The sequence below is a fragment of the Nomascus leucogenys genome, chromosome 22a (assembly GCF_006542625.1).
Source record: "Nomascus leucogenys isolate Asia chromosome 22a, Asia_NLE_v1, whole genome shotgun sequence".
NCBI lineage: Eukaryota > Metazoa > Chordata > Mammalia > Primates > Hylobatidae > Nomascus > Nomascus leucogenys.
The window spans coordinates 58,114,048-58,140,331 of record NC_044402.1 but is presented as its reverse complement, the minus strand read 5'-3'; the positions used below and the strand labels follow the sequence as shown (position 1 = coordinate 58,140,331).

At 38.8% G+C, this 26,284-nt stretch overlaps 2 protein-coding genes across 4 annotated transcripts in view; one reads left to right on the top strand and one right to left on the bottom strand.

Annotated features, from left to right (window-relative positions):
* The first annotated feature begins 289 nt into the window (after window positions 1-289).
* BAG2 (BCL2 associated athanogene 2) lies at window positions 290-11,901 on the top strand. The gene is made up of 3 exons (XM_003254110.4): window positions 290-748; window positions 8,744-8,853; window positions 10,468-11,901. The coding sequence occupies exons 1-3, from the start codon at window positions 636-638 to the stop codon at window positions 10,878-10,880; spliced, it is 636 nt and encodes a 211-aa protein (XP_003254158.1). The 5' UTR covers window positions 290-635; the 3' UTR covers window positions 10,881-11,901.
* Window positions 11,902-13,689: 1,788 nt separating this feature from the next.
* The window catches only part of RAB23 (RAB23, member RAS oncogene family), a 35,098-nt gene continuing 22,503 nt past the window's right edge, over window positions 13,690-26,284 (bottom strand). For 2 of the 3 annotated variants that reach the window (XM_012500479.2, XM_030803639.1), the window contains exons 4-7: window positions 23,064-23,220; window positions 21,391-21,473; window positions 20,480-20,572; window positions 13,690-17,241 (exon numbers count right to left, since the gene is read on the bottom strand). In XM_012500479.2, the coding sequence (XP_012355933.1) occupies window positions 17,102-17,241; window positions 20,480-20,572; window positions 21,391-21,473; window positions 23,064-23,220 (473 nt within the window). In that variant the 3' untranslated portion in view covers window positions 13,690-17,101. The remainder of the gene's footprint in view (window positions 17,242-20,479; window positions 20,573-21,390; window positions 21,474-23,063; window positions 23,221-26,284) is intronic. The other variant, XM_030803640.1, reaches the window with a different exon arrangement.

Sequence of the window (26,284 nt, the reverse complement as noted above, 5' to 3'; positions counted from 1 at the left end):
GCTGCCTAGGAGCTGTACTTACTGCCTGCTGTTTCACAAAAGGACGTTTTCTCCCCGTATCACAGGGCTCTTCATGTCGTTGTTCTTGCTTTGAATTATGGGTGCTGGGAGAAACTAAACACAGCCGTCACTGAGCAATACACCCACAGCCCATCGACCGATAGGAACCTTCGCGTGGGGGGAGTTGGTTACTTTTAGGTTCGCGAAGAGGCGGGGCCTCGCGGGGCGGAGCTGGGGGTGGTCTGTGGGTCCGCGCGGGCTTCGGGTAGTTCCTGGGTCGGGGGAGCGCACGATCCGCTGGCCACACTAGGCGGTCGGTCTCTGCGTCCGCCCCTCCCCGTGCCTCAGAGACTTGCGCTCCCCAGGCCCGAGCCCGTGGCCCGCGAACCTCTAACTCCAGCCGCTGCAGCCCCCACCCAGGTCCGGCTCCCCGAGCCCCGCGGGCGCCGCGCCTGCCCTTCTTTGGCCACGCGGCAGCCGCGGTGTTGGCGAGTCCTCCCGGGTTGCCCCCGCGGGCGTCAGAGGGAGGGCGGGCGCCCGCGTGGTGACGGCGACGCCTGCAGCCCGAGGAGCGCTCCACTCGCCGCCGCCGGAGGGGCCGGTGACCTCTCGGCTACCCCGCGTCGGAGGCTTAGATGGCTCAGGCGAAGATCAACGCTAAAGCCAACGAGGGGCGCTTCTGCCGCTCCTCCTCCATGGCTGACCGCTCCAGCCGCCTGCTGGAGAGCCTGGACCAGCTGGAGCTCAGGTGAGCGCCGCGCGGGCGGTCTCGGGCGTTCTGCTCGCCGCGCGGGCGGTTCGCGGGCGGTTCGCGGACGGAGGCCGCGTGTGGCGGGCCGGGGCCTGGGGCACAGTGAGGCTGCGGCAACAGAAGTTGCTTGTTGAGATTTGTTGTGGGTGGACGTGGTGTGGTTGTGTTTGTTTCTTGGATTTTCTCCCCTAGTCCGAGAGAAAACGCATTCGATTTAAGCTAAACCTGTGAGGGCGTTATCGGTGGCCACACTTTGATTAATTTACCTAGGTGTTAGGGAGCGGAAAAAGAGGAGATAAAAGTTACGGTGAGATTCCATGCGATTAAGGACAGTGGCAGCTTGGGTCTGCAGAACTTCTAGAACCTTCTGTGTGGCCCCAAACGTTTTAACTTATTCTTCTCCCGTTATGCATTTTTTAAGGGAGGCAGCAGTCTACAGTGGCCCTCCACGTGAAGTTAAGTTTCCTTGCTTCAGAACACTAAAGAGCAAAAATTAATAAAACAAAACCAACCCAGCAATCCACTGAGAGCAAAGATTAAAGAGGAGTGAGGGGTAGGCAGTAAGTTCCCGGGTGCTTCGTGCAGTAGAGACGTTGCCGCTTCTCTTTCTTCCCTAACCTCGCGGACGGGATTCAACGGTTCCGTTCGTCTCTCGGTATTTATTGGGCACCTCCCTACATAGAAGACTTAAGTGCTAGTCACTGGCCTGAAAGCATGAAAAGATAGTTTTCCCCTTTTCTTGTCCAAGATTTTATTAGGTAATACAGTAGTAGACTTGTATAGAATTTCTAAACAATTTAATGTGAATAGATTTTTGGAAAGACTTTAACGGTGTATTGAAAAGTTTTATGTACTTCCTGTGAACGTTAGTCTCAAGTTACTGTGTAAATTTTGTGAGCAGGTGTAGTTAAAAGAAAACCTTGTTAGGCACGTGCAATTCCGTGAAACTACACAGGAGTTGGTTACATAGTTTTCTCTAGGTTGTGCATGAGCAAAGAAGCATGTGAGCCAAAAAGTTCAGGAAACACTGCATGTGTGTCTTTATCTCCCTCCATTAATACGCCCAAACATGAAGTATCTGTTTGCTGAGAAAATACTTCAATAACCACGGTATCTCTTAACAAGTGAGGCATTATTATTGTTACTATTGGGAGAAAAGAGCCAGAGAGTGAGAGATTCTCCACTCAAAATAATTTCTGGGATTATTAAGCCCTACACCAGGTTCTGGGGTTCCACTTAGAATGAGGCAAGTGGAAGAGAGAAATAATGCTTCCTCATGGATTTTCACAATACTAGCAAACCTGACCGTTCCACTCCCAGAAAAAGTAGAGCGGAAGTAGAAATTGGTGGCCTCAGTTACTTGAAGTCCCTCTAACTGATAATGTTTCTTTTTAGGGAGCCACATAGCAAGTAACACACATCTCTCCATGTCTTCAGAACGTTGAGGGCATGTTCCCAACCACTTCACTCTCGCTCTCCCTTAGTCAGAAAGAAAAGTTGTCCTAAAGGAATGGGGAGGTTGTTACTCCACCCCGCCTTCCTTCAAGCTGAGTCATTGTCCTCCAACTTGAATTAATGCCTCACATGTGGTAGGTACAAAAGCACTCTGAAGTGCTCCTCTTTAAAAGAAAGCCTCAGGTTTTGAATATTATTATATTCTAATGTTTGATTAATGTAAAATGAATTCTGATTACTGCACATCAGTGATTAAATTACAACTTGCTTAATTAACATTTGAGCTGAGGAGAAAAGTGATTAATATGTGGCTGTTCATTTCAAGGACTTTTTTTTTTTAGTAATTCTAGACTTTTGTAGGCCTTTTCTTTTTAAAAAAGTAATACTAGCTGAAAAGGAAGGATTTCTGAAGGTAAGCAAAAATAGAGAAAAATGCTAATATAGATCCTATTAAAGTTTTTTTTGAAACCACATGGGCAATGGCACACACAGAACACACTATTAAAAACTAGAATCATGCGTAGAAGATCGATTTTTAAAAGAAAACATGAAACTCATATGTAATTTTGCTCTAATAGTTTGATTTTGTTGACTAATAAAGTAGTGTAACTGGGTAGAATAAAACCTTATCATTTGTACTTAGAAGTGTGCACTTAATGTTCCCTGACCACACTGATCCTGTCAATTGTGGAAGAAATTTCATACTTTATGACCTGGAGTATGAACTGATCTACATGTTTAAAATGTTTGGCAGCAGTTTTAAAAACTGTTAAAGGATTTCCATTTATCTCTAATGGAATTTATCAATACACTAGCCCTTTTTTTTGGACTGCATTTTGTCTTCTGTATTTCTTCCTTCTACAGAGGTGATTCCCTTTTCTCCCTGTTTTTATGATCAGTTCTAAATGGAGTCTGAGTTTTGCCTTCCTCAGTGGCTCAAACCATCTTGCTTACTATTGTTACTTTTTAACAATTACTGTAATTTATAAAAAATACTATGATACTACGATTTTATATATATATATATATATATATATATAATGTTTTCCTGGCTCATAACTCCCATAACCCTTATTACAGTCTTATGTTATAATGTTGGGGTGCTTTAGGCCTCAGGAAAAAGAATTTCTCTCTGACCTTCTTTCACCTGCCTTGCCTGTAGTCTGACTGTGGGTCAAAAGACCCTCATTCCAGAGAGGGTCCTGCCCTATGCCCTGGAGGAGGGCATTCAGCACCCAGAGGCCAAGAAGAACCTGAATAGACGGCCTTGCTGGGTCTCCCCATTCAGCCTGTTAGAGTGAGGGCATACTCTTTTTGTCCAGCCACTTTTCTACATGGTTGTCATTCATGCTTATATAAACGAAGCAAGCCTCCATAAGAACCCAAAAAGGACAGGGTTTGGAGAGCTTCCGGATAGCTGGACATGTGGAGGCTCCTGGAAGGTGGTGTGCCCCTTCCCCCTGTACCTCACCCTACACATCTCTTTATCCATGTCCTTTGTAATACCCTTTATAATAAATCGGTAAATATAAGTGTTTCCCTGAATTTTGTGAGCTGCTCCAGCAAGTTAAACCCAAAGAGGGGGACATGGGAACCCCAATTTGAAGCCAGTTGGTCAGAAGTTCTGGAGGCCTAGACTTGCAATAGTGGATGGTGGGGTCTTGGGGACTGAGCTTTCAACTTGTGGGATCGGACACTGTCTCCAGGTGTAGATAGTGTTGGAACTGAGTTGGGGGATACTTAGCTGCAAACCCCCCACATATCTGGTCACAGTAGCCTTCTGTGTTGTTACAGTGTGAGAGCAGAGGAAAAACACAGTGTGAGAGTTTTTTCTAGAACACAGGCTGATGTTTATTCATTTAACGTACACGGACTATGTGCCAGGCCCCATGTCGTTGTGGAAGTTACTATTATCACCCTTCTACAGATAGGGAAATTGAGGCTTAGAAGCTTAAATGACTTGTCCAAAGTCGCACAACTAGAGAGTAGTAAAGTCCAAATTTGAACCCAGGAAGACTGGCTCTCCAGGCTCTAATACTTTATGCCTGAATTTTCTTAAATATGTCACATTTCAAAATATAGGAATGACGTATGGATGAATAGATGAGTTTCCTCAAAGAGATAAAAATTCCATCTAAATTGGCCTTTAATTCAGTGGATATTGAACACCCACTATGTGGTAGGTATTGGGTAGCTCCTAGAAAGCTCAAGATGGTAATGAAGACGTCTGGGGGATGGGTTTTGGAGACTGGCAGAGGGGAAAATGATAGGACTGGGAGATTGGGTCTTCATGTGTTTCCCAAAACTTGTAACATACTGGCTCCTTCTGCCTTCCTGTCAGCCTTTCCCTGTGGCTTCACCTGCACCCAGGTAGTGAAGGGATGGGGTCGGGGGTGATAGGGATCATTCGTCTGGCTTAAAGTTTCATGTTAGGGTGTGCCAGTGTTCTAGGAGTCACAAAACAAGATGGCATCATAGTTAATATCGTATGACAGCCTGTAATTTAAAAGAACACTTCATATGTGTTATTTGAAACTTTAAAAACCCTTCAAGTTAGGTGGAGGGCACACACTCTCCTAGAAATGACGGAAGTGAGGTCCATAAGGATGAAGAGGCTTGCCTGAGGACATGCTACTGAAGAGTGGCTCTTCACACCAAAAACACCAGTCCCTTCTTTTACACCAAAATGTCTTGACAGTAAATGTAATTTAACATTTTGGTGATTAGGAAAACACTTCAGAATTTTACACTGCCTAAAAGTGATCATTATAGCATTCTTTTGATATAGGAGTATGGAATAAGAGACAGAACTATGAGTTTAAGAACCTGTTTTAGGCCCGGCGTGGTGGCTCACCCCTGTAATCCCAGCACTTTGGGAGGCTGAGGTGGGCAGATCACCTGAGGTCAGGAGTTCGAGACCAGCCTGTCCAACATGGTGAAAACCATCTCTAATAAAAAATTCAAAAGTTAGCCAGACGTGGTGGCGCATGTCTGTAGTCCTAGCCACTCGGGAGGCTGAGGCAGGAGACTCACTTGAACCCTGGAGGTGGAGGTTGCAGTGAGCTGAGATCACACCACTGCACTCCAGCCTGGACGACAGAGCGAGACTCCATCTCAAAAAAAAAAAACCTGTTTTAGAAATTATTTCTTTGAAATCACGGTATGAGCATTTGCCATTTTCCCTCCTTTTTATGAAAGCAGAAATTCTCATCATTAATAAATAAGCCCACATTCATAATGGTAAGAATATAATAGCTATTAATACTATAAATATATGCCAGTGCCAGTTCTAGACACATTATGCATATTGTGTGTGTGTGTAATTTTCTTAGTGCTGTCAGTCACTGTTAAACTCTACCTGCTTTACTTCATTTAGTCACAAGCACTGTTTCCTTATTATCCCTGTTTCATAGGCGACTGACGCATTTGCACAGCTAGTAGTGGCAGTGCTAGCGCCATTTTCACTGCCTACTCTATTAGCCGACATATTAATAGTAGCCACAGTTTGCGCAAAATTGCAGTTGTACTCCTCCTAAGTCTCCCAGCAGTTTGCCGTTTTGATACTGAGACTGCAGAGGTTTGTGAGGTGCCCAAGACCTGGGGACTGGCTGAGGATGCATGCGCTCTGGTTTTGTCTTCCTACTGAGTACTCTGACTAAAATTTCTTTTTGTCAAAGCCTACTTAGTTGTGACTTCATGCAGGGAGTTTTCCAGGAGCACAGCCCAGGCCAGCCTTGCTGTGAGGAAAAGTTCTTTCCCAATTTGGATGTGTAGCTGCTTCCGGGATCTGTTAGTAAAAACAGAACTGCCCCTCTCCGCCAAGAGAAGTGTTGTCAGATGAGACACTAAGAAACATGAAGGATAAAGTGAGATGGTCCAACATTTCTCTAACCAGAGTTCCAGAAGAAAATAATAGAAGGGGAGACAGGGAATATTCAAAGATACAACAGCCAAGAATTTTCTAGAACTAATGGAAAAATTGTAGACAAAAGACGTGTTTATGAGTTTAAGGATAGCAATAGCTGACAAACAGTACAAACGTTACTTAAATAAACCAGAGATCTAGGTTCAGGTTTTTAAAAGAAAAAATGTAAAATATGAGGTAGACATATTTTAGACTGTAGAGTAAATGGGATGTACCAGGGCCAAAAGGAGCATGAATTGCCTTAAGGGAGAGGAAGGGGGAAGCTAAGGAAACAATTCCTGCCGAAGCAGTTGGGTTTTGAAAAAGGATCACCCAGTAGACAAGGGTCAGGGAGAAAGAATGCCACCTGAAGAGGGACTAGGACACGAAAAGCCCATGTTGCCAAATAAACCCTGAGATCTTTACATTTTGAAGAATGACATTTTACCCTTGCATGAAATGAAAAAGGTATATATAAAAATGTATATGAGAAGTTCTATAAATGATGAAATCTGGTTTTCACAGGGATAATGCCCTGGTAATTCCTATTATGTATTAAAAACCTTGTGGGATGGGGGTGGGGGGTCCCTAAAACACAAAATGTAGCAGTTCCACCCAATTATTTGGTCTCATTTAATGATAAAATATTTTCTTCATATGACAGGCTTATTATATTTTTTCTAGAATGTCTTTTTTATCCATTTTGTTAAGAACATGAACTTACCGCTGTAACTCATAAATGAAACCTTCCTTTTCAGAATAGCATTGTTCTCTCTTATCATCTTACAATTGAATACAAACCAAAAAGGTGTTGAAAAATTAATCTCTTCCTTCAGCATCTTCTCGTTTATCAATCACATGATTCACCTGTGTCATTTGTCTAAATATTGGAGTCATGGTTTGTGCTTTTAGCATAAATATTTAGTGCCAACTCTGTCTCTTTCCTATGTTCTGGGCCCTCGTTTATCTTTCTGAGATATTGCTATGTAAAATGTTTAAGTAAATACTGAATGGTCCTGGAATAGGGCCTGATAACTTGCATTACTATTAGTTAGTAGAATATTGTATTTTGATTGAGTTCTCTAGCCAAATTTGTCACGAGATTCTTCCCAGTTCTTTGCTTTTACTGGCTCTTATAAACACAGACTTTGACATATATTTAATATCTTGAATAATAAAGATATCCTGTGATTTTACAGCCTGTCAGTACTATTTTGGGGTATAACAGGTGGGTAACTGAAGGGGAAAATGCAAGTGTGTGCTTAGGGTAGGGAGAGGATCCTTTTATGGAATTGAACATGTTAAAACATTGGTGAAGTTGTTTTTTCTGTGCACACTTAAGACAGCAGTTAGGATTAGATCTTTCATGAACTTGTATTTCTAAGACCATCCAAATACTGGGAATAGGTCTGTCACTTTCATTTTGCAAAAGTTGGCAACTTAGTTACTGTAATTCATAGTAACAACGTTCCATTGCAACCAACAAGAATCTCTTGAGTATACAAATCAACAAGGGAACAGTAACTCCTGTTTAAAAATAGAAAAACAAAATAGGAAAAGTCTATGAATAGGCTAACAAGGATACAAAGACATGTCTGAAATTTTTAGGAAAACGCAAGTTAACACTGACATCAGTGTATTTCTATTACACTGGCAGCAAATAGAAAGTTGGAAAATGCAGAGTGTTGGTAGGGATATGGGGCCCCCTGTGCTTTGCTGTGGAGAGTGGATAGGTACAGGTGTTCTGCAGAATAATCATAGTACTAAGTCAAAAGCGGAGTACACATACCCTTTGTCTTAGCAATTCTGTCCTGGTATATGTCCTAAGGAAATCCTCACTAAGGTCCAAAGGGGAGATGTATTCATGGAAGTGTTATTTGTAGTAATGAGAAGCTGGTAGACAACCTGAGTGTCCATCTCTGGGAGAATGGAGAGGGAAAATCAGGTAGGTATACACATGGAGTATTATACAGCAATTGGCAGCAACTGATTAGAAGAAAACATAGGGGGCCGGGTGTGGTGGCTCACACCTGTAATCCCAGCACTTTGGGAGGCTGTGGTGGGCAGATCACTTGAGGCCAGCAGTTTGAGACCAGCCTGGCCAACATGGTGAAACCCCAGAGTTTGAGACCAGCCTGGCCAACATGGCGAAACCCCATCTCTACTAAAACTACAAAAATTAGCCAGGCCTGGAGGCTGAGGCATGAGAATCACTTGAAAGCAGGAGGTGGAGGTTGCAGTGAGATCGTGCCACTGTGCTCCAGCCTAGGCGACAAAGCAAGACTGTCTCAAAAACAAAAAACAAACAAAAAAACCATCTAGGAACCTGGATGCTAAGTGAAAAAATAAAAACAGAATGAGATATAAATTCAAAATGTACAAATAATACAGATCTTGTAAAAACAAATAGTATTAATTAGATAAACACGAAAGAATGATTGCCTTATGAGCTGGGAGGAAAATGGGAGAAAGGCAAGTGGATAGAAAAATGAAAGAATTTTAAAGCAGAAATGAAGAATTTTTGAAAAGTTTGGTGATCTTTAAACTTGATTTGGGTTGAATGAGAGGTAAAGAAAATTAATAGGAAGAACATCCTGCATACAATAACCGTTTTGTTTTCCCAATTTCTATAGGGTTGAAGCTTTGAGAGAAGCAGCAACTGCTGTTGAGCAAGAGAAAGAAATCCTTCTGGAAATGATCCACAGTATCCAAAATAGCCAGGACATGAGGCAGATCAGTGACGGTGAGAGCCATCTCCACAGAAGGGGCTCGTCTTTTACACTCCTTTAAAGAGTTTATGATAAGTGTGGGTCAATTTTTGCTTGACTTTTGGTATGCGTACACTAGGCCTCAGCATTTAATGTGAGCCACAGAGACAGCTGCAGCTGTCAGTTCATGACAGCAGCCACTTACTCAGAGATTTCTTCCAGCATGCTCTCTACCCCAAGCCCCTGGCTGGGAGAGATAGGAAAAAGCCTGCAAGCTCAGAAGAGCTGGCCCCAAGCAGTAAGGCCATGTGTTTTATCCCAGCTTCACACTCCTAACTTCAGTTCCTCACAAGTTACTGGACTGCAAGAGATTAAAAAAGCAGAGGAAAAGGGTGAGAGACTGGAAGCAGAGAAGTAGAGACCAAAAAAAAAAGACGAATTGAGGTACAACATAAAGAGAAGGGACAAAATGCAGAGAAAATGAGGAAACTTGTAGGACCAATAAAAGGCATGAATGTAAAAATGTGCTGTCATTTTCTTTTTCCTTTTTTTGCGGTGGAGTTTTACTCTCATCACCCAGGCTGGAGTGCAACGGCGCGATCTTGGCTCACTGCAACCTCTGCCTCCTGGGTTCAAGTGATTCTCCTGCCTCAGCCTCCCGAGTAGCTGGGATTACAGGCACGTGCCACCACGCCTGTCTAATTTTTCTATTTTTAGTAAAGACAGTGTTTCACCATGTTGGCCAGGCTGGTCTCAAACTCCTGACCTCAGGTGATCCGCCTGCCTCAGCCTCCCAAAGTGCTGGGATTACAGGCGTGTGACATCCGCCTAGCCTGTGCTGTCATTTCATGTGAAGAACATGAAATAGGTAGGAATAGGTCACTTGTGATTTTCCCTTATTGGCACTGGACTTCCTACTTGGGTTCCTTTGGTGCCGCACAGGCCACGTTACTGGGCCAAGTGGCTGGTGAGGTAAGTAAGCAATCTAAATCCAGATCAAAACTGTTACACATCTATGGTAGGCCATGATCTAGTCTCTACACTATCCTGCCCAAAGATCAATGAATTAGGAAGTTACAGAAGCAGGAGATTGCTTTCTCATATAAATAATGAAATGTTGATAGAGCTCCTCGTGCTGGCCAAGACTTTAGACCACTGTCCTGCTTCTCTCTGGAGGATGAAGTCAGTGCCTAGTATTGACGCCAGCTTATCTTCTATCATGGCTACATTTTCTCAACCAAAATTTGGGGCAGTGTATTCTGATCAATGTACATGTCATTCTGGAGAGATCTGGGACATCTGATCTCTGGAGCTCTACCCAGCATAAACCCTGTATGTGCTTACTGCTCAGTGTGAAGACTTGATCTCCATCCCAGTTACAAATGCATACCTACCCAGACTTTTGCAAACATGCCAGTTTGAGAAGTCATCTGGTATCCCATATATAAAGATTGTCAGGAAGTGGTATTCTACACTCTTTCTGTAATCTAATACATTTCATCGGTTAATCTTACATGCTATAGTTTTAGCTTTTATCTTGAAAAAAATTTCATAGCAGAGGTAAAGAAAATAATAAATTTAGTCACAAACAAATGCCTTCATGTTCTTGACACAGATAAGTTTACATCTCATATTGATTGATATTTTAGGAGAAAGAGAAGAATTAAATCTGACTGCAAACCGTTTGATGGGAAGAACTCTCACTGTTGAAGTGTCAGTAGAAACAATTAGAAACCCCCAACAGCAAGAATCCCTAAAGCATGCCACAAGGATTATTGATGAGGTGGTCAGTAAGTTTCTGGATGATTTGGGAAACGCCAAGAGTCATTTGATGTCACTCTACAGTGCATGTTCATCTGAGGTGCCACATGGGCCAGTTGATCAGAAGTTTCAATCCATAGTAATTGGCTGTGCTCTTGAAGACCAGAAGAAAATTAAGAGAAGATTAGAGACTCTGCTTAGAAATATTGAAAACTCTGACAAGGCCATCAAGCTATTAGAGCATTCTAAAGGAGCTGGTTCCAAAACTCTGCAACAAAATGCTGAAAGCAGATTCAATTAGTCTTCAGACCCAAGAGCATTTACACAATACACAAGGTGTAAACATGATAAAGTACTATTTTAATTGATAACTAGTGCTTTATGTTAGGTATAACCACTTAGTTGACACTGACAGTTGTTTCAGATGAGGAAAATATTCCATCAAGTATCTTCAGTTTTGTGAAAACAAAACTAGCAATATTTTAATTATCTAATCCAGAGATTTTTTTAGATTGAATTCTTGTCTTGTACTAGGATCTAGTATATTTCACTATTCTGTGGTACATAGTTTGTGGAGAAAACGTGTTCAGCTAGGGGCAAAAGCATCACTGCTCTTTCCTGTGCTTTGGCATGGAATCACACAGTCACCTTGGGCATTTAGTTGACTAGAAATTCTTTACCTTAAGCAGCACATACATTTACTACACACACAGTGTTAACAAAGCACTGTGCTTAGAGGGATAAAAAGGAATCACAAAACAAGAATCTTTCCAAAGTTGTCTCATTCGGCAATGTTAAGGCATCTGTATCAAATTATTTTGGATGTAAAGATTCCTGTGTCTCATAATATGAATGTATTTTTTGATATACAAGAAACTATGACATTAAATGTGAGAAAACCACCTATATTTACCACTGTGAACAATTATATATCTGCTTCATCTTTTCTCAAATGCATCAATTCTCTAAAATTCCTATATTGTAACTTGCCTTTTTTTAAAAAAGTTAGATGCTGATATAAAGTCTGCTTAATTGTCAACTTAATGAGCTCTATTTTGTGTAGTTATATCTTTATTTATCCATTCCTCTCTTATGGACATTTAGGTTGTTTCCAACTTGTTGCTATTACTGCAACATATTTTTGTACACAGGACTTTTTCCTTCTTTCATTTTTGATTTTCTCTGTATAAAGGCACAGCAGTGAATTATATTGGGTCAGAGTATAGACGTTTTCATGGCCTCACACATTAAAATTTTTTTTGTACAAAGGTTATAGTAATTTATACTTTTTCAGTAATTAAAGTATAGCTATTTCACTGAAATCTTTCCAGCACTGAGCATTAATACTTTGTTTGCATTTTGTTTACTAAAAAGGTTGACCAGTGTGTTGATTCTTCTTTTATCTGTGATAAAGTGAAGCAACTAGAGAACACTTATTTGTTCAAACTAGTCCTATTGATATACAAAAACCACAACAACTTCCCTGGATACTATTTTGAAATGAACACATCAATTTTTATTTTTATGTAGGTATTCTTCACACTGAAAAACCAAATCAAGATCCAAACTGATTTTATGTATGTATCTCTCTCTCAATGCAAGCAATATCGAACTTCATTTTCTCTACAAAAATGCCAAGTTAGTCTCTTTATAAATATAAAGCAGTTACAATCTGAAGACATTCATGTTACTTCCTTTGCCAGCTCCAACTCTGCCTTATTTAAATCTTTGCATTTCATGGGAAACATTGATTCTATCTATGGCAAAGCCACTTGGTTTGTTAGCAGACTGATTTGCTGTCATCAGGCTGTGAGATGATTTTTTGTGTGCATCATTTTTTTCTTGACCAGCTTTTTCAAAATTAAGAAATGGATAGTCAAGTTTTCTTCAGGTTCTCAAGTATTGTCAGCATCCGTAAATCCCCTCCACTCTGGGAAATACTGCTGCTCCCTGCTTCCCATGGCTTCCACATCAGTCCAGGACTTTTTCTACACAAATTATTCTGGCTCTACCTCCTTGACCTTGGTATTCTTAGCATTATTTTTCCCATTTTTTTGCAATGGAGTTTTTAATGGAGGTCGTTAATTTCTGATCACAGAGTTGAAGAGCTATGATCCACATTTCCAAGCTGCTTGGGGTCCCTGGTTTACAGTGTCTCCAGCATTCTGTACTTAGAGCCACATCTAAAGGGCAGGGAATCTCCAGTGTGTGGTTTTTTGTTTTTTTTTTTTTTTTTTTTTTTTTTTTTGAGTCTCGCTCTGTCACCCAGGCTGTCTGACAAGTAGAAGACATATCCACTGTAGCAAGGAACACTATGGAGTATATGAGTTAGGGAAAAGAGGCTGTGAAGGGAAGGGAACAAACATTTTGTAGACGTTTGGTGTTGAATATATGCTATGGAGGCAGTTTCTATAGTTTCATTTACTTCATGAGGTTTCTTTTTTTTTTTTTTTGAGATGGAGTCTTGCTCTGTTGCCCAGGCTGGAGTGCAGTGGTGTGATCTCAGCTCACTGCAACCTCCACCTCCCGGGTTCAAGCGATTCTCCTGCCTCAGCCTCCCGAGTAGTTGGGATTACAGGCATGCACCACCACGCCCGGCTAAATTTTTGTATTTTTAGTAAAGACGGGGTTTCACCATATTGGCCAGGCTGGTCTCAAACTCCTGACCTTGTGATCCGCCTGCCTCGGCCTCCCAAAGTACACGGATTACAGGCATGAGCCACCACACTTGGCCAATGTGTTGATTCTTAACATGTATTTTTATTTATAAGAATGGCAGTATAATTTATTTTCAAATGATGATGAATCTCCTGAGTCACATTTTTACCCTCATTTAAACTGTTGTCTTTTATGTAGACTATAAGTGCATATAGAGTATGTTTTGCCGTATCTCAATTCTATACCATTCCTAGCATATAATAGATAATTTTAGGGTAGCCCTCCTGCCATTCCTTGTTAGCACTGCTTTCAATAAAATGAGGGTATTAAATATTGGCAGAGTATCTGAAATATGAAATAATTTTAGGTTGCTCTGATCTTTAAAGAAGTTGCATTATATATTTTACTATTTAGTTCCACACTGTTGATACAATCATACATATCACACAAAATTTTAGCTTTGAAATGCATTTATTTTTTGATTATTGGAATTCATCCTTCATGAAATTTTTATTGAGTAGTGTTTTAAATTAAGCTCCAGAGTATAACTGCAACCAAATGGCAATACATACAAGTGGTTTTCCATTCAAATTTACAAAAGCATTATTTATTAGTAATAAAAATACAGAAGGAATTGTTTTCCTTTTATCCCCAATTTTTTGTTTTTAAAAGACCATTTACTAACATCCTACTGTAGATATTTCGAGAGAGAGATGAAAAGAAGCACTACCTAATAAAGATTATTATAGCCAAATCATCCAGTTAGCCAGGAGTTTGATGACTGGATATTTCAGAGTCTATTGCGGGTTTTAAATATTTTGTTAGCAAATAAATTCATCTGTATGATGATAGACTTACGTGTTTTATAGCTGAAAACCTAAGGAGTGACAAAAGTACACGTGACATTCTTAACAGTTAAAACTAAGTCCTGTTCATTAGGTAGGTGCCATGTGGAACAAGCTTTCACCTCATCATCAGTTCATTTTGTTTTCAGAGAGACTAATGATAGATTAATGGGAACATTTTATCAGGTTACCAGTAACTATTTATTTCAAAGGTTTTGAAAAGTATAATTAACAGTATCTTATATTAAAAGGGTCCAACACTAAGTTGGGACATTAGGTCCTACGGCCAATTCCCTATTCTAAGGTCTTCAGAAAAGGTCCAGTTTCCTAAAACTCCAAGGAGTACATGTTATTGAGAGTTCTTTCTGAGCGCTGCACTGCCAACTTCTAAAGCAACCACCTAAAACTTCACTCCATAATGAGGAAAGTTTTTATCCTCTTTGTGGTAGTTTTAGCTTTATTTTGAAAAAGTACATGTGTGTTATCATCAACTTTGGGCAGATACAAAGGAAATCATTTAACCTGGTTTTATTTAACTATATTGCCTTATATGGGTTATTCTGTATACTATTTATTTAATTCATAGACAGAGACTGGAAAAGGAAAAGGAAACCTGAGGAACTCTGAAATATGGCAATTATTCCACAGCGATATGTCTATGCAAAAGATTAGCTGTAATGTTAAAAAAGTAGAGCACAAATGCACAATCACCTGGAATCTTGGAAAAGTTTTTCTTTAGTATACATGGTTTCATAAAATTAAAGTTATTTAAGAGAATGAAGGGTCTTAGAGGGAAAAAAATGTCAATTTTTGAAGGCTTTAAGAATTGATTAAATTAAGAAATTAACATGGCTTTCAGGCCTACTTAATTATTATTTTAAATGACTAATTATGGTTAGGTTTAAAATACAGCAGTGCAAATTAAAAATTCAAATATGTAACAAAGATCTCTCTTCAGTTCTTATTTAAAAAAGATAAAACTAAGTACATAAAATTATATTACAGGAACTGCAACTATCCTCAGAGATTACTTTTTTTTAATATAGAAAGGTAACACGCTTTTAGCCACACAACTAATATGAAAAAGAACTAGAACACATATAACAAGTGATTTTTCTGCCAATAAAGACAAAAGACTATTTGCTGCAAAATATTATTTTGTGCAAAAATTAGACTATTTGAAGAGAGTAGAAAAGATGACTCATTAGCAGTATCCACTGTTAGGAACTGAGTTTTGCCCCCAAAACCTATGTCGCTATCAGCAATGGGAGTGGTGACAACTGGTGACATAAAAATAAACATTTTACATTACTGTGAAATAGATAATGCCAGATCATTTCAATATAATGAAAAGCAAAAATTTACTCTTTTTAATTTTTTTTATTATTTTTCAATCTAAAATGGCAAAGAGAACATTTACTTTTGATCACTTAACAAGGACACACCCAGGAAATTTGATTTTCTCAACATTAGGAGGATGAGGGGAGTACAGATGGAAGACTTAAAAAACAAAAGGTAAAACACGAAAGGAGTATGTAAAACATTGTTTAGTACAAATAATGAAAAGACTTCATGACACATTTTCCAATAAAAGTTATTTTTACAGATTTTGCAATGCTGTAAAAACCAGGTATATTGAAAGCGGTTATTTATAGGTTAAAAATAAAGCCATTGATGAGTGATAATCAGTTTTAACAGAGTTCATGCAATTATCTTAGCTGGAAAGCTACTGTCCCAAGTGACAAAATTTATGTTCTGACACGATTACATATTAAATCATTTTGTAAAAGAAATGATTTTGTATGTGGGACTGACAGCTCTTGAGAAAGTGCTATACAAACTGAAGGTTATAGAAATGTTGAAGTGATAATCTTAAAATACCATACAAAAATGTGTAAACAAAAGGATGGTTTAGAGTTGCAGGGCATTATAAAATCTGTAATTTTAGTTAAGACTAATAATAATATTTTTGTGCACTTTAAAAATGGTTAGTATAATCTTGTAAGTTCAAAGCTGGGTTCTCAGTGAGCAGCAAAAGGTGTTAGATGCATCACCACACTTCACAGGACCTCCTGAATGATTGCAGATGTGCTGTGTACCTTCTTAAGGGGCTTTGGCTGACCTTATAACAGCAGGAGCTCACTATGCTTATGGGTGACTATATCAAAAAGATTTGCAATAAGGCTCACCTGGGAGATGCTCTAGCATTCAAATTCCTATACTCCTCTTTTATCTACGCTGTCAGATGAAAACTGCTTACTGCTTTTAAAAGATATAATAAACAATATAAATTCTGATAGTAAAGCACTATAAAAATTAGGTATGATATTTTTGGCACAAAGCACTTTTTAAACCCAAGCTCATTTTGCAGAATATATGTTGAGTTTCTCATTTGAAAACAAAAACATGTACACAATATGTAAATGGTTTTATAAGTGAATTAATTAGAATGTACATTTTCTTAAATACTGCACATACCTTCAGCTTACTCCAGTACCAGACATCTGCATGCACACCCCACATTCTACATTACACAGATATTGCACAAGTTTCAATGCCAAAGCAGTCTGGCAAGATTTAGGGTTTACCTTTCAGTATTCAGATTCAATACTATTTCGCAGAGAAGCTACATGACCAATTTCAGGAAAAGAATGCTTGCTATCTTTCCTTGATCCACAGTATTAAAATCTGTAACAATATATTTAGGCATTTCATTTGTTTTCCAGCATTTAAAATTCAGCAAAACCTGTGTTTGAAATTTCTTATAGCATTCCTTTAAAAACAGGAGAAGCTTCGTCTAATGTAACAAAAATTAAAGGAGTCCACAGGGCAATAATTTTTCCACCAGAGGTCTCACTCTACATTCTGAAAAGCACTGCAGAGCAATATTTAAGTCTGTCACTTTCAGACAGCCATTAGGTGCAAAGTCTGCTGAAAACCTTGTAACATAGCATGACGGCTGGATGGGTTTCTTAATGAATTGCACAATGTAATTCAATTGTTTTCCTCCCAAAACATCTTAGGGTATGCTACAGCTGCTAAAAGGATTTCTGTTTTTCTTGGTCCTTTGTTTGTTGGGTCTAAGATTGATGACATCTCCACCATTGAGGGTACTTGAATTCTGACCCGAGTGACTTCCACCAGATGTATTAAAGACACCTGTATAAATTGAGGGAAAACAGTGATTGCCACTGACATGCCTGAGTTACCTGTTGCATCCAGCTTGTTAGTAAAATTAGTAATATTTTCAAGTATTTACAGTTTCTCTAAAATTGTAGTAAAATCCAACAAAATTTAGCATCTTAACCATTTTTAGGCATACGGTTCAGTGGTATTAAATACATTTGTAATGTTGTGGAACAATCACCCCCATCCATCTCCATAACTCTTTTCATCTTTAAAACTGAAACTCCATACCCATTAAACAGTAACTCCCCATTCCCCCCCGCTGCAGACCTTAGCAACCACCATTCTGTCTCTTATGATTTTAACTACTGTACCTTATATAAATGGAATAATAGTGTCTTTGTGACTGACTTGTTTCATTTAGCATAATGTCTTCAAGGTTCATCCGATGTAGAACACTGAAGCATTTCCTTCCTTTTTAAGGGTGAATAATATTCCATTGTATGTATATACCACATTTTGCTTATCCTTTCATAATCAATGGACACAGATTTATGATTTTAAAGCTCTTGTTTTAGTTTTACTTTTAGTAGCTAATACACATGGTACAAAATTCCAAGGCTATAAAAGAGTTCACATTAGGGCTCTTTTTTACCCAGATTTTCACCCCTTGCCAGTTTTCCTCCCCTAAGGTACGCATGTTATTACTTTTCCTACTTATCCTTCCAGATATAGTTTATGCATATATAAGCTAAAATGCATATATATTCTCTTTTCTACCTAAGTTGTGGCATATTCTACACAATGTTCTGCATCTTTTGACTAACAATTTATCTTTGACATTTGGAATCAGTAAATACGATAATTTTATTTATTTATTTATTTTTTGAAGACAGAGTCTCGCTCTGTCGCCAGGCTGGAGTGCAGTCGTGCAATTTTGGCTCACTGCAACTTCCGCCTCTTGGATTCAATTGATTCTCCTGCCTCAGCCTCCCGAGTAGCTGGGACTACAGCTGCCCGCTGCCACACCCGGCTAATTTTTTGTATTTTAGTAGAGACGGGGTTTCACCGTGTTGCCCAGGCTGGTCTCAAACTCCTGAGCTCAAGCAATCCACCTGCCTGGGATTAGAGGTGTGCTAGGATTACAGGCATGAGCCACCGCGCCTAGCAACTACGATAATTTTAATAACTTATTAACTTCACATCATATCACTTCCTCAAGAATACCTTTTAGTTAACAACAGTAACAACAGTATTTCTGAGGGGTGTGTGTGTGTCTATGTGTGTGTGTTTTAAGAGACAGGGTCTTGCTCTGTCACCAGGCTAGAGTGCAGTGGTGCAATCATAGCTCATTGCAGCCTTGAACTCCTGGGCTCCAGCAGCCCTGCCTCAGCCTCCTGAGTAACTGGGACTACAGGCACAGGAATGTGCCATCAGCTAATTTTTCTGTTTTTTTAAGAGACAGGATATTGCTATGTTGTCTAAGTTGGTCTCAAACTCTCGGCCTCAAGCAATCCTCCTGCTTCAACCTCCCAAATAGCTGGGATTATAGGCACAAGCAACCACACCCAGCTATTGGTGAGATTCTGTGTTAATACTAGTAAGATACGTTTTTCCTACTTATACTAAAACAGTAAAAAAGTGGCCCACAGATAAAAGTGATGAGTAGCTAAAAGATAAAGAACTTTATAGTTTCCATTTTGAACTGTGCTATTCACAAAATGTAATCTCCAATTTATGATATAGCATCCATGACACACAAGATTCTGGGCCAAAGATACTGTCAGGGATACAGAGGTGACTAAGACCAATTCTCACCCACAAGAAGTTTATAATGTAATAAGACAAGACAGTAAACAAGTAATGCCATATGACATTTTATGTTAAGTGTCATAAAAGAGACACAAAATCTTACAGAAGTTTCAAAGGAAGGACAGATTGCATCTGACACATAAGAAAGGAAAAACTACATGAAGAAGGTAGAACTGGACACTTGGCAATGCCCTGGACTTGGATGTCTATTCTTTTAGAAGATGGAGGCTGGGCAGTGGCTCACACCTATAATCCCGACGCTTTGGGAAGCCGAGGCAGGAGGATCACTTGAGCCCAGGAGTTCAAGACCAGCCTGGACAACAAAGTGAGACTGTTTCTTTAAAAAAGAAAGAAAGAAAAAGAGTATGGAGGATGTGTCTTCAGGCAGGCAGATACACAACTGAGAACCTTCTAGAAAGTCCTTGAGGAATGAATTGTTCTTCAACAGAAGATGGGAAAGAGGTCATTCTCAATAGAAGAAAAAAAATGACCAGAAGTGAAGAAGAAAGCAAGCATGGGGCATACTCAGGAAAGATCAAGACCACTGAGAGAACCAGTAAATGGGTTACACATATGTAATGGTGTGGCAGGAGGCTACATAGAAGGAAGGACAAAACCGTCTTTAAATGTTGGATTGAAGAGAATCTGCATTTACTTTGTTCCACAATGAGTCTTATTAAAGCTTTAATCAGTAGATAGGAAGAAGACAAGAGGGGGGCCAAGGAGACCACACCAGGTAGAGGCTTATTGTAAGTGTCCTGTGTTCACAAAGCATTTGAGGTCTCTGATGGCAAGAAATTTTGCAATGAAAATGGCAAAGGCAGAAAGAAAAAAAACCAGAATCCAGGAAAAATCTAAGTTAAAATAGGTCCAGAAAATAATGTGTTTGTTTCTACACATGTAGTGAAGGGGGACGGACTACAGATATGAATTCCTTAAGAGACTATACAAGTATCAAGATTTAGAACCAGCAACTTTGGCTCTCATTTTCCTGGAATCCAAAACAAGAAGAGAGACATGGTCAGGCAGTTATTGTGAAAGAGAACACAACACACTTGTTCTTCAGGGAATGCTAAAGTTTTGCTGGCATTTAACATAAGAAAAAGCAAAATCAGTAATGGGTCATAAGCAAGATGGTAAGAAAGGGAAAAGGTAAGAGCCAGTGTAAGTACAGATTCAGACGAGTAACTGTTATAAAGTTCCTTTATATAAAGGACAGATCTTTACAAAAAGTCTTTATCTCTGCTGTGTTTAATCTATCAAATGGATTTATAAAATTCAATGGCAAAAAAACCCCCATTAACACAATATACCTTTTAACAAGAGACCTGATACTTAAATCACTGACTTAATAGTTTAATAATCACTTTTAAATCACATTTCTGAAAGAAATGAGCATATTATATGTGTTTTTTAACTTTACCAAGTAAACATGGGCTAAAATTTCCTATGTACTTACCAATTTTGTTACTACTTGAATGCGTTAGTTCTGGATCCTCAGCTATTTGTTGTTTGAGTTTCTGAAGGTATTTTTCAGCCAAATACTTAAAAACTAGAATAAAAAGAAAACACCCAGAACCAGGTCAATGATTTATGCATGTAAATCTGTTATTTCACATCATTTATAATATTTATACTTACTAAACAAACAATCTAGTTAAAAATTCAACTTTTAAAAATTATTTGGGCAGTATCTGAGTACAATGATAATATTAACAAATGTATAATGGTATTTTATTAGTAAATAAGTGAAATAATACTTGTAGTGATTGGCTCTTGGCTCTTCTAAGTATCTGAATAGTGATTAATACTAAGCAACACTGAACAGACTCAGTCTTGAAAAGATGTCTCCTTTATGTGAAGAAAAGTATCCAAAATAGACATCCAAGAGAATATCTAGTTGCAATCTAAGTAAGTGGCAAGTCTAGAATGAGAAAAATAACTTACCATCTTTCTCTAATTTCACTTTCTTAAACTAGGAAATACTATTAAATTAAAGTATTAAATTAAATACTATTAAATAAAGTAACTACCTCGTGGAATATCTGCTATCATGGAATTCTAAAACAACTGAGTTATTTTTAACAGGTATGCATCAAAACCACATATGCATATACTCTACATATATAGCTTACATTTTTCAAAGATAATAATAAAAATGGAAAACCTTACCAGGATGAAAGGTATTCAAGGGCATTAGTAAATAATTAAGCACTAACAAAAAGAAGTAGAAAGCCTTTAAATTCTACTTAATGTTAGGTGACAAAAAAATATTGTTCTCATTATAAATATAATTTCTAAACAACACAATTTTAAAAGCGTAAAAATAAAATTTATTTTTGCAATCTATATCCTTTAAAGGCAATTTACCTTCATTCACATTTAGATCTTCTTTCACTGATGTTCTGTAGAATCTTAACTTTAACCTTTTTGCCAGTGCCTCAGCTTCCTCACTGCACATCAATTTAAAAAAAAATGCTTTACAAAGGTGTCTTCTGATAGCTTGTTTTTTAAATCACTTTTAATTACATTTACTGAATACAGTTTGGCAGGGAAGGGAGGGAAGGTAGATCAGATCTTTCAGAAAATTTTCATATTTCTTTTTAAAAGAGCTTGATATCAATGCCCAGTTAAGTAAAATCAGTTGAAAGCTATGTTTTCACTTAGTGCCTGTACTGATTTTAGTTTTCACTACTCTTGAGAAATAAACACCAACTGTTACACCGTATGTGTACATAGAAGACTTTTCTATAAAGTCATTAATCTCTAGACCTAAAATAAGAAAATATCACTTTTCTTTATATAATATTTTAATTAATTTTATCTCTTCCTAAGAACACCTATAGTTAATTACACTCTGAAAATCTTACAGTGAATTACTTATTTTATTCTTACTGGCCATGAAACAACTTTGCTGCCTAAAGCCAAAGTCAGTATATTAATGACTACATCTCCAAATTGTACTCCTAATTTTAGTTTTATCAGGATTCCTGGTTGTGGACTCCTGATATTAATGTCATTAGAGACTGTTGTAACCATGCCCCATAGGCTCCCGCTATTCCTCTGGCTTCTGGTCTTCAGCCCCTTGTGTAGTCTCCTCCCACACTGTAATCAAGGTTGGTCTGGGTGTCCACTAATATACAATACAAGGGACAGTATAAGACTGGGTCATAAGAAACATTGTGGCTTCTGTCCTGCTCTCTCTTGGATCACCCACTCTGGCAGAAATAGCCGCCGTGTTGTGAGAACAGGAGAGGCCCATCTAACAAGGAACTAAGGCTTCCGGCCAAGTGAATAAGCCATCACAGAAATTGATAGTCCAGCACCAGTGAAGCCTTTCCGAGAGAACAGGCCTAGCCAACATCTCGACTGCAGCTTCATGAAAAACCACCAGCTAAGCCATTTCCAAACTCCTGACCTACAGAAACTGTGATATAATAGATGTTTGTTGTTTTAGGACACTAAGTTTTGGGCTAATTTGTTATATAGCAACAGATAACTAACATAAGAAGACTTAAAAAACAGGTAAAAACCAAGCAAATATTTTCAAAACTAGCAAAAATAATAAGTAAATATTTATAAACAGAAATTATCTGTTCACAAATTTGAGCATAAGAGTTCTGAATATACAAAACAATATGAATCTGAACCCTTAATTAAAATTCATCCACATAGGATAGCTACTTATTCTGGGTATTACAAAATCTAGGGATGCTTTTCTTAACATTCTTACCATATTAAGGTTTGACTTAACATGAAGAATTAGATTTCTTGTGCAAAGACCTGAGATTAGAATTCTAAAAGAGCCTTCAAATTTTAATCCTTTAATTTTATCTACTTAGGAATCAGAATGAATTTTTTAACCCAAACCAATCACATAGAATAGCTCACAGAAATTTTAGGCAAATTAAAATATTTAAGTCCTTAAAGCCTTCAAAATCAAAGTATAGAATTTTTCCTAGATCCCGTAAAACGATGAAAAATTAAGATGTCTTAACTTTATAGAATTACTGTCCTTCCTCCCCCAAAAGTAGCCATCTTACTTCTTTATACAAGAATCATCCAGGAGATCGATCTTGTTTTGCACAAGTACAGTTGGTATATCTCCCACTTCGGCTACTACTTTCTCTCTCCAGCTGGAAACTGCTTCGAAAGATTCCCTATCTGTGGTAGAGAACACGAGCACACAAGCCTGGGCTCCTGTAAGTTCACAATCAATCAATCAACCAATCCAGGCATTTACATTAACATATTACATTTCCATTAAGAAACAATCTCATGCAGAATGGGGGCAACATTTAGCCATTCCAAACAACTTTTATGTAAATAAACGTTGAACTCATCTTTGTACTACTCTTCTTTACTTTTGAACATATAAACTCTATTTATGCTGAACTCATCTTTGTACTACTCTTCTTTACTTTTCAACACATAAATTCTATTTTCATTTTTACCAAAAACAGTGGTTCTCAAATGTGTTCAACTGTCAAAGTACCCTCAAAACCATACACATTCTTTTTGGAATACCATAAAATACTGATTTAATTCCATTATAAAAGCTAGAGAGAATGGTAAACTAAAATTACAGGCTGTTGCCAAATTCTTCTTGTTAATTTGCTTCTTAATTTCTTTCAGCGCAGATTTAAGAAAAATGTCATTTGCTTAATTTCTTTCAGCGCAGATTTAAGAAAAATTTATGAGAAAAAAATCATAATTTGTTCATTCTATTCACTTTTTAAATAAATTGTATTACTTTATTTCAGTAGAATGCCAGTGACCCTAAGGAACATAATTGGAAAGCCAATGCCAAGAGTGTATATATATATAATAGAGGGGTGGGGGAAACTTAGTTTGCCCTGTTTCACTGCATACTTTTACCCACCCATATTGTATCCATTGACAATATTTTAACCATCAACTGTCATTTTAGGCTGATAATATCAAAGACTAAAATAAGCGGAAACCTCTTAGAAGAAGCAGTTTCATAAATTATTGGCTATTGATTCAGGTAGCAGGTGGTAAAAGCAGGCATGTAAGCAACAAGAGAAGATCATCCTGGGGGTCAAGATGATTTCCTGAAATCAAGGCACGTTTTCTTACCATTACCCCTTCCTTACAGATCCCTCTGGTCTAAGAGTTTTCTACCAAGACTCAAGATATGTCTGGGCTAAGACACTCTAGAGCCAAAAATAGTCTGTATATCTATCTATCACTGGGGGAATACTGTAGAAAGCAAAAGACCACAGAAAGAAAACAGCAGTTTGCTATTACTGTAAAAACAGAAGGTTCATTTGGAAAATCTTCCCTACCCTAAAAACAGGTTTTTTGTTTTCTGGTTTTTTTGAGACAAAGTCTCACTGTGTTGCCCAAACTGGAGTGCAGTGGCATGATCACGGCTCACTGCAGCCTCCACCTCCCAGACTCAATCAATCCTCTCACCTCAGCCTCCTGAGTAACTGGGACTTACAGGAGGAGCCTGCCATCGTGCACAGCTAATTCTTTGTATTTTTTTTTTTTTTTTTTTTGTAGAGATGGGGTCTCCCAATGTTGCCCAGGCTGGTCTCAAACTCCTGGGCTTCAGCAATCTGCCTGCCTCAGCCTCCCAAAGTGCTGGGATTACAGGTGTGAGTGACTGTGCCTGGCCTAAAAACAGGTTTTAATCCAAATAATAAATGAATAATGCAAAATACAGAAAGAGAGAGACAAACACACCCTGAGACCTTCTCAGAATTTAAGGGAAAATAAAACTGAAGAGATCACATTAGTATACTGATAAATAAACTTATATTCACTTGAGCTGTAATATTCACCTCAACTACAAATAAAAAAATTATGTAATCATATTTTAAGAAACTGTGGATCATGAGGTCAGGAGATCGAGACCATCCTGGCTAACACAGTGAAACCCCGTCTCTACTAAAAATACAAAAAATTAGCCGGGTGTGGTGGCGGGCTCCTGTAGTCCCAGCTACTCGGGAGGCTGAGGCAGGAGAATGGCGTGAACCCGGGAGGGAGAGCTTGCAGTGAGCCGAGATCGCGCCACTGCAAGACCAGCCTGGGCAACATGGCAAAACCCCATCTCTACAAAATATACAAAAGTCAGCCAGGCGTGGTGGTGCACACCTGTAGTCCCAGCTACTCAGGTGACTGAGGTGGGAGGATTGCTTGAGCCTGGAAGGTTGAGGCTGCAGTGAGCTGTGATTGTGCCACTGCACTCCAGCATGGGCAAAAGGGTGAGACTCTGTCTCAAAAAAAAAGAAAGAAAGAAAGAAAAAATTTGTTCTTTATCATAAAACTCAATGAATTACCTTTAAGCCTACAGCTTTATGTCCAGCTAACTGTCATTTAAATTTGAGGGCACAATAGGGTATTTCCAAGTGTTCAAGGTCTCAGACACTTAACCAAAAAAACCTCTTAGAGGAAGCATATATGATGGAAAAAAAAACCAAACAAACAGATAATAACAGAGATATGGGCAGTAAGCATGATTAAGAAAAGCTCAACATTATTTAAAAAATCAAAGACCAAAAGATAAAGTATGTCCATAACAACCCCAAAATTATTTAGCAGGGGAAGGAAAGAATGGGTAGAGACCAGAGAAATGTGGGAATGTGCCAAAGTGCTTGTGTGAAGAAAGGGAAGATGTTTACATAATCAGGGAGGTAAATAAACAACCCTGCAGCAGAGGCCTGTGGCTGCATGCGTGTCCCCTCAACCCGGCTTCAGCGCAGCTGTGGGGGACAGCTCCTGTCCCAGTTGCTCCTGCCTATGCTGCTGGGGGCTTTTCTGATGCATCCCCAAGGGGGAAGTGATGCCTCTGGGAGGGGGTGGAATTAACACCTCAGCCTCCCTTTGGTGGGCTCCTGAGGCCTCTCTTCATGGTTCCTCAGGGAGACTGAGCCCCAGTGGCCCACAGTGATACTTAGAACCCTTTACTGGTTTTTCTCCCTTCCTTGCCTCATTCTCCCTAGTCTTTCACTCCACTTCCTGGGATCATGTCCCAAATAAACCAGCCCCACCCATGTCGTGCAGTGGGAGGGCACAGAAAGGCTTAAACTAAGACAATAAGTGCCTTAAGTTACAGGCAATCACCTTAAGAATAAGAGAATGTATGACTATTAAACCACAGGAGAAAAATGGATTTGTGCAGTATAAAGAACAAAATCAAAAAACAAGAACTGCAGGAAATAAAAAATCTGAAATAAGATTGAAAAAATAATTCCTAAGAAGATAAATTACAATCTCTAGAAAGAATGGTACACAA

Excerpts from the sequence above, each read along its gene's own strand:
- BAG2 (XM_003254110.4), top strand. The coding sequence starts at position 636 with ATGGCTCAGGCGAAGATCAACGCTAAAGCCAACGAGGGGCGCTTCTGC. Across the intron at positions 749-8,743 it reads CTGGACCAGCTGGAGCTCAG|GGTTGAAGCTTTGAGAGAAG; the intron begins GTGAGCGCCGCG and ends CAATTTCTATAG. Across the intron at positions 8,854-10,467 it reads CATGAGGCAGATCAGTGACG|GAGAAAGAGAAGAATTAAAT; the intron begins GTGAGAGCCATC and ends TTGATATTTTAG.